We start from the raw sequence: 8,064 nt of genomic DNA, 5'->3' as shown, positions 1-8,064 counted from the left end.
TTTCTTTAGAGAGGTTTACCTGGAAAGCCAACTTACCTATGATATATGGAAGGAAGGGTTGACTGTCCTGGCTTCTGTGCCCTGTTGCTAAACTTTCACAGCTATTTAATTCTCCTGGCTTAATTTGATCTCTTCATCCTTTGCTTCTGACACTGAGCTGCGAGTCATACTTTAACCATTTAACTTTAAATGACCTTTCAGTGAAATTTAGTTGACTGAGTAGGTTGCATTTTTATCTATTACTTTGCTTTTCTTTTAGCAACTCCAAGCAGACACCAATCCAAGCATCTAACGAAGCCTAATCTATTATTAACTGTAGTGGAACTTCTGTTATGTTATTACAAATGATTTACCCACTCCCAGAAATATTAAGGTGTTTTCAGCAGCATATTCCTCCCTGTACTTGGTGCATTCAGATATGGGACAGTGGAAAAGATTTTGACTACAGTGGTTTTAATATTAAGAATTAAGTCCATTGGAATCAGTGGATTGCTGAAAAAGGACAACAGGACTTTCTTTGATCTTCACCCTACTGCAGCTTCCCATGTATACCCTCCCCCCCCCCCCCAAAAAAAATTGTGCTCCATAAGATCCTGCAGCTCTCTGGAACACATGGGGGAAGGGTACAGGGACTGCAAAAGAGGTAGGGAAAGCCATTCTGCTAGCAGTTTGTTTCACTGAAGTTGATCCATAGTGTAATCCCACTTACAAGAAAGTAAGTTTAGTTTTTTTCTTCTGATAAAATATGCATAGGATTGTGTGAAAAGACAACAGTAACAAACCACAGTTTCAATATGTGAACAGAACAAATGCAGTTTAAGTATCCTCCTCTGTAGTGTAATGCATTGTAGCCTTATTTATCAAAATCATAACCAATAAGCCATTGAGCTCTACTGAAATGAATGGCTGAATTCCTACAGCTCAATCATCAACAATTAAAATGAATTCAACTGCTTTATGTGAGGATCTGCTGCATTAACCGTGTCAATTTTTCTCAAGCCACTTCTCTTTTCGAAAGAATACACCAGAAAACTTATACTTGTAAACATTTATTTTTTTTTCAAACTGAAGAAAGGCTTGCATCAGCACACATTGTACAGCCTTGCAAATTATACAGAAATTGAAAAAGGTGTCTCCTTTATATGTGCAATGAATTATTTGATGTCCAGTGATCCTCTACAAATGATGAAAAAACATATTTAAATCACTTAAGAAGTTTCCAGCACTTATCAAATGCAATTACTCTTACAGTTAAAAAAAAAGTAAAAAACAAACATATTGATGGGAACACAATTAAAGTGCAAACTTTTTACCATTTGGGGAGTCATATTTAATTTCCTCACCATTTACTGAAAACTAATGGGCTCCAGTTAAAATTATCTGCAGTATTCATTTCTTCCTTTTTAAATATTTATCCTGTTGGAATAGGAGCAAGCTGTTGAAGAGTAGATTTTAGTGGCAGTTACTGTTCATTTAAGTAAATCTAAAAAGGGAAAGACTGGAGGAGGTCTTCAGTAGTTACTGTTGGACTCTGTTACCTTGAAGAGGAACAGAAGGGAACAGAAATATGCTACTTTCCTTGCCTTTTGCATATTTCCTCCTAACCCCAGATCCCAGCCCTTAAACTGATAGAAGTGTGCTGGCTGTGTGCAAAGGGATTACAAAATACAGGTAAGAATATGGATATTCCTTAAGAACAAAAGTTTGCTGTACAACAGAGCTTTGGATCTGATACAAGAATTCGGAAATATAAAATGAAACTACTACAAAAGGGGCATTTTAACAGCATTCTTCAGAGAAGGCTGCCTGTCCGTTTCACATCACAGCAGTATTTTAACTTGCTGATTATTTAAGTGTATGGTTTTTTTCCTGCATTTTCTGTCTGGATCACTGGGTTTATTCTTCAAAGGTTTTACTGCTGTATGACATCCAAGGAGTCTTTATGAAGACAACAAAAAACCCATAAACATCAAGCCAATCAAGTAGAGGAGATAAGGACATGGAAGTAATAAAGGCTGAATGTTCAATGGTGAAGCTGTTACTGAGAACTAGCCCTTTCCAGAACGTGAAAGTCGTAGTGCTTCTTGCTTGTTCTCAGCCTAAACTTGTTCAGTGAGTTGCTCTGTTTCTTCAATGCGTTTTGGGCTGCTGACATGGTTGGAAACGTTGCTAGAACCGTGTACGTTGATGCCAAGTCACTAAGTTTGGGAGCTTCAGCGTTCATATTACTATCTCCACTAGCACAGTAGTGATGGTGGTGTTGCTGCTGCATCTGTAGAGACTGGGGATCCCGTAGCCATCGGATCTTGGCACCAACTTTAAGAAGTTCTACAAATAACTTTTCAGCTTCTGCACGAGTTATTCCTTCTGGCAATTCAGTAATTTCTAAGACTTTTCCTACAACTGAAGAAACATGTAAGATTAAAAATGGCTTATTTTATGTGGGCTATGCTAGCTAAGTCCTTTTACTGAAGACACCCACCTACAAAATTTCCCCTTGCTTTGCAATAAACTATTTTCTATGTGCCCTGACTTACCACCTTCCTAATTCAATAATACTCCTGAGTAACTCAAGTTCCTAGGCATACTGCCTCTGATACTGGAGGGAGCATAAAGCCATCATGACTAGTAGCCACTGACTATTTTAATTCAGCGTGTATTTGTACAACCACTTTATAAAACCATTCAAATTAGTAACTTAAAACGATGTATAACATGTAAGGACCAGTTGTCCAGCAGAAACCAAAAGCAGCTCTTGAGCAGATTTGGCTGACACAACAAGCTGCCGTGATTTTTTTTTTTTTAAACCAGTGTTGGTCTGTCATGCTTTCCAGACTCCATTGTGGTATTTCAGCATGGAACCCTTAGTATCACAATGGCTTGTTGTGTCATCTCAACCTGGAAAACACAACTCATTGTGGTACAAAGGCCAGAAACTGACAACTACTTGACAAGAGTGGCCAGCCAGAGAGTGCCACTGACAGCTGCTGTATGGCATGGCTATCTGAAGTATCTCTGCTTTGTCCACTTCCTGCTTTGGAGAAGGAGCAGGTGATCAGCTAGGCAGTGCTGCAAAAAGGAGCAATGCAGCTCAGCTGTTTTCCTCTCTGCTCCCCTGTACACACACTGGAGGAGGGCTCCTCATGCACTCATGCAGAAAGGGTGAGAATCAGCTGGGCAATGGTGCCAGGCTGGGTGCTGCGCAGCTCAGCAGATCTCCCTGCTGATCCCCCTTCCTTACTCCTGTTTGCCTGAATGACATCCCCAATCCAGAGCTTGAGATGCAGCTGCCTGGCTAGGGACACCTCTCTGGCAAGCAGGAGTGAGACTGGTGGGCAGCAGGGCAATCAGCTGAGTGGGGCTGCCCTGCTGATCCCCCGCTTTGCCTGAGCATGGATCAGCAGGGTGGTGCTGCGGTCCCCTGTGGAACAGGAGGTGTGGGTGTGTGATCAGCTCCCTCATCCTCTTTGCTGCACTTCAGAGTGCGAGCCCTATTTGCACAGCAAAAATCATTTGGCAGCCGTAGCAAGCCAAACTTGGTTCACAGTCACAACTGTCAAGGAGGGAAGCCTCATTCTTTCTTGTAGTATTTCCTGGGATATGATCTGAAGGACTGAGAGGGAAGGAGATGGCAGGAGGAAGGAGAAATACCACCATTAGCCTAATCGCCCATAAGGTACATTGAGGTAAAAATCTATCAACTGTAGTAACCATACAGGGTTGCTTGCCGTGACCCCAGTTGTTGACTGGCTTTCTCATGGACACAGCCAGACAGACAAAGTTTTCAATATCTGAGCATACACAGCTTTCAACCAAACTCTAATCTGTGATGCTTCCAAGTGTCTTTCACAAACTATTCCTCCACTATAAAGATATAGTGAAACCTAGACTAAGGGGACTTTGCACACATGTTCCAAAATGTGGCGGCAGCCATTTCGAAAATATGAACACCTGTCTCGAGCTCTGAAAGAAGCATGTGTACCAAGAATACAGGGGAATACAGAAATCGATCAGCTGCAGATGAGCATAAAGGATAAGTGATAAAATATATATGCTTCTTTACAAGGTGGGAACAGAAGACAGCAGCTGCAACATTTGGAGCACTGATACAAAGCATTTAAACAGATTGGATCCCTTGAGTAAATAACCATTCACACCTTCTGTTACCACACCATATTCTATATCTCTCTCTGGACAACATTTGGACCTACAGAGTTGTGACAGAACAGAATTAAGCATGAATACACTTTCCCAGTACTTTAGTTGCATCATGAAGAAATGCCACACTATGAGACATACCTGGTTCTCCTGCACCAAGATCTGTTGACGCAGCCTTTTTAGCTGGCTTTCTTCCTCTGTTCCCATGTCTGCTTCCAGGCTGACACTGGTGAGGATTCAGATACAAAGAATAATCACTGACTGAATCTGCCCCCACCCTCAGCCGTTTTGTAACCACCCCCTATCTATTCCACTGGAGCAATATAAAATGATACATGACTACTTCTTTTACTGGAATAAATTTTCTTGGGAAAGTGTGTAGCATTGTGAGACATGGGGTATTAAACTCATGAAGTGGTGCTTCTTTTGGCTATCTCACGAATAAATTAATGAAGGGAAAGAGGCAAAAACATCACTTCTGTTCACTGCATGAGAGTGCATTCACTGGGATCCAAGCCACACAATACTGGTGTTCTTCCCAGTTTAAGGTGATGGCACAAAACATAGCTGGGCCAAGGAAAGTTACTGTTGCGGTTATCCTCAAATCTTAAGTTGGGTCACAGGTGGCATTCCTATACCAGTATTTTTAAGTAGCAGTAGACTGCTTCAAGATGCATCATTATCTAAATATTTATTTGACTCTGCATCTAATGTCTTTAGGGTACACCTAAAGAATAATTATGTTACGGAAAAACCATATGCGCAATGCTTGAAGTGGAATGTAATGTCATCCCACTAAATAGGTGGACCTAGAATCACAGCTACCTTCTCAATAGACATAAGTGCATCTGGCCTAATTTGAAACAAAAACATATTACCCCTTCCCTACTCTCATACACAGTCTGAGCACTGCATATGACTGGCAAGAGTCATCATTTTTTAAAGGTTATTTTTATCAAGCTAGCAAACAATTCATATAAGCAGGAAAGCAGTTCATTTCTAGTAGAAGTAGTTCACTTTCCCAATTTTAAAATCAACTATCCAACTTAAATCCTGGTTATTCAACTAATCCTACCTGTGGACCTGCTATGTGTCCATGTAGCAGAGATGGAGGATTGTACTGCAAAGGTTGGCCCAGTAAGGGGTATCTGGCATCTCCTGAAGACACGAGACAGACAGAGAGAGAGAGAGATTGATTTTCATTCTTTATACCTGTGAGCTGTCAATTAAAGATCCTGTAATCTTCAATAAATACAGATTTTAATGAAACTGTTCAATCAAACTTACATATATTAACAAAGTGAAAAAAACTAATGGAGGTGTATCTTGGACAACTCAAAGGGGGGCATTTTGTCTAAAGAGATCGTTTACAATGTAAATAACAAAGGCTTGGATCCAAAAGTGTATGGAGAGTGCGTGAGGGGTCCCCAATACGTCATTTCTGTATAATATAACCTATGCTGTTCCAGAGGGTCCTACAAATCTGAGGAATAATAGGCTCAGCTGAGAAAGGTGAAGGTGGAAAAATGAAAACCCACTCATGGATTTAGGATCATACCCAACACGACTACTCATTGTTATTTTCATTAACCAGAAAAATCTTCCAGATTTGAGTACAAACAGGAAAAGCCATTTTAGGTTTCTTTTTTAACAAGTTTGACAGATGGAGACAGTGCATCAAAAACCCACCTTGCACAGCAGTGTGTTTTTCAAGAGATCCTAGTTTTGTGTATTGGCATACCTACTGATTAATGAAAGGGGGACTATTTACTATGAGATTAAAGTTTTACATTGACATTTGAAAAAGTAATGACTAGGGTAGAAAAAACAAATGAGTTAATGCTCTGATTTTAAAGTATACCTTGTGGCAATGCAGTTGAGAGTTTCTGTGAAACAGCATCAATATCCAAAATTCATAAAACATGTACTGCTAGCAAGTTAATTAGGATGGCATCTTTTCCACCTTCAAGGAAGTCAAATCAGAATATCAAGGGTGCGTGTGTACACTTTTTATTTTCCTTGGGGGAAGTATTAAATTTGACTTTCCAGCTCAATACCAAGTGACATCTGGCAATGTAAGCAGCTATTAAGTTCTTAGATAATTGCAGTTCTTACCTTGTCCAGGAACAAAAGTTCTAGAGAATGGGGGCACAAGAGGAAGAGGTGTTAACGTGGGACGGATGCTCTTCATGTTTGACAGCTGGGTTGGTGCTGGAGATTGGGCTGGAGATGCGACAGGGCTACCTATTTGTGGACTATGCTGTAACTTTATGGGAGAAAGAGACAGACAGACACAGGCTATACATGAGTTTGCCAGAGCAGGAAATAATCAACTTTTTCTTAGTTAACTTGGGAACTTGCTTGAAATCGTATGCCTACGCTGCAAGTGAACTGTGAGTTCCTATAATCATTCTTTCAAAGAGAAGATTCTGCTTTTCATGCCCATGATGCATAGACTCATAGTCCTGGAAAATTTGGCATTCTGCCTCTGACTGGCAAAATCTAATTTCCAAAAGTGAAACAGTAACATTCTACCCCTCTTCCTATATATACATGATAAGACAGTCCTAGAGATCCACCATTTTCTTCCCGGAAAGAGTCCACCTTCATTGGTGTTTCTTTTCCTGTAAGACTGGGCCTCAGGTATGGTCTGTTTGGCTTGCCTAACCAATGTTGTGGTGATTTGGATGAAGGCACTGGAACTATTTTTATTTTATTATTACAACACTGCATTTATATCCCACCATTTTTGCTCTTGTGAGGAACCCAGGTCAGTGTATACAATTCTTCTCCATTTTTATCCCGAGTGACTGACCCAATATCACCAAGTGAGTTTCATGGCCAAGTGGGAGCTAGAACTCAGTTTTCACAGATCCCCATTCCAACAACCACACCATACTGGCTCAGCTATGGAATATAAACCACATTATTTTAATACACATTATTATTTAAAACCACATTATTATTTTAAAATTCTCAGTAGTTTCCACAATATACAGTGTTTGAACATGGATACAAATATTTAAATAGTTTTCGTACATGAAGAATTAAAGAAATGAATGCCTTCCCTTTTAAAAATACAAATGTTTTCAAAACATAGGATGGTATACCTGTGTACAACTGTCCAAAGTGCCAAAATCTGTTGACTTCTGTCCTCTTTGATGGTCACAATAATATTTATTTTGTTTCCATTGTGGAGGGGAATGGGGTCGAGGTTGAGGATTGTTGGGTATATTGAGCTGCATCATTACCATTCCTCCACCTGGTGGGGGCGCTACAGCTATAAAACAAGATTAATAAAGAATAATGTTTAACTTTCTGGTTTAGTACTTCCTAAATATAGCCCCCTGCCACATGCACCTGCCTGCCAGCTGAGGTTATCAACCAGTACTTTGTTCCATGTTTCGTGCCTCTCGAATGCCCTGCCCAAGAAGACCCACCAAGATCTTGCTTTATTGGCACTTCGATGATCACTTCAAAGATCTTGTTAAGTCTTTAGTTTGAAATTGCTTTATCTGGCCCTGGTTTGCTCTTTTTCTTGTTGTTCCTGATTTGAGTTCCATTCCCACAGGAGGAAGAGGGAAGGTATGTTTACTCCAATGCCCCTTCTTGCTCTACTCTCTGAAAGTTGTTCTGAAGGGCTGGAGGACTCTTGAGACATGGGGCTGGAGTGAAGGCTGGGAAAGCGAAATGGGCACAAATGGCCTTTGCTGGCTCTCAGGCCCTTCAATAAATGGAAGATGCTCTGTTGGTAAAGGGAAGTCTACAGCTAATCCTCTTTATTTGTAACACCTATATTTTATCTGATTTATAATTTTATATATTTGTATTGTCTTTTCATATAAAACTAATTGACTAACAACACAAATGAGGGTGCCATAACTTATTGGTCCTCCAGAAACTCCC

General features: G+C 40.3%; 1 protein-coding gene across 10 annotated transcripts in view; it reads right to left on the bottom strand.

The window, feature by feature from the left end:
• Nucleotides 1–1,036: 1,036 nt before the first annotated feature.
• R3HDM1 (R3H domain containing 1) overlaps nt 1,037–8,064 on the bottom strand; it is a 91,909-nt gene continuing 84,881 nt past the window's right edge. For all 10 annotated transcript variants that reach the window (XM_044438097.1, XM_044438096.1, XM_044438100.1 and 7 more), the window contains 5 exons: nt 7,269–7,438; nt 6,274–6,424; nt 5,234–5,316; nt 4,300–4,384; nt 1,037–2,403 (listed from right to left, as the gene is read on the bottom strand). In XM_044438097.1, the coding sequence (XP_044294032.1) occupies nt 2,039–2,403; nt 4,300–4,384; nt 5,234–5,316; nt 6,274–6,424; nt 7,269–7,438 (854 nt within the window). In that variant the 3' untranslated portion in view covers nt 1,037–2,038. The remainder of the gene's footprint in view (nt 2,404–4,299; nt 4,385–5,233; nt 5,317–6,273; nt 6,425–7,268; nt 7,439–8,064) is intronic.

The sequence above is a fragment of the Varanus komodoensis genome, unplaced genomic scaffold, assembly GCF_004798865.1.
Source record: "Varanus komodoensis strain SLA01 unplaced genomic scaffold, ASM479886v1 scaffold32, whole genome shotgun sequence".
Classification (NCBI taxonomy): domain Eukaryota; kingdom Metazoa; phylum Chordata; class Lepidosauria; order Squamata; family Varanidae; genus Varanus; species Varanus komodoensis.
The sequence above is the reverse complement of the archived record's forward strand: the minus strand, read 5'-3'. Positions and strand labels throughout refer to the sequence as shown.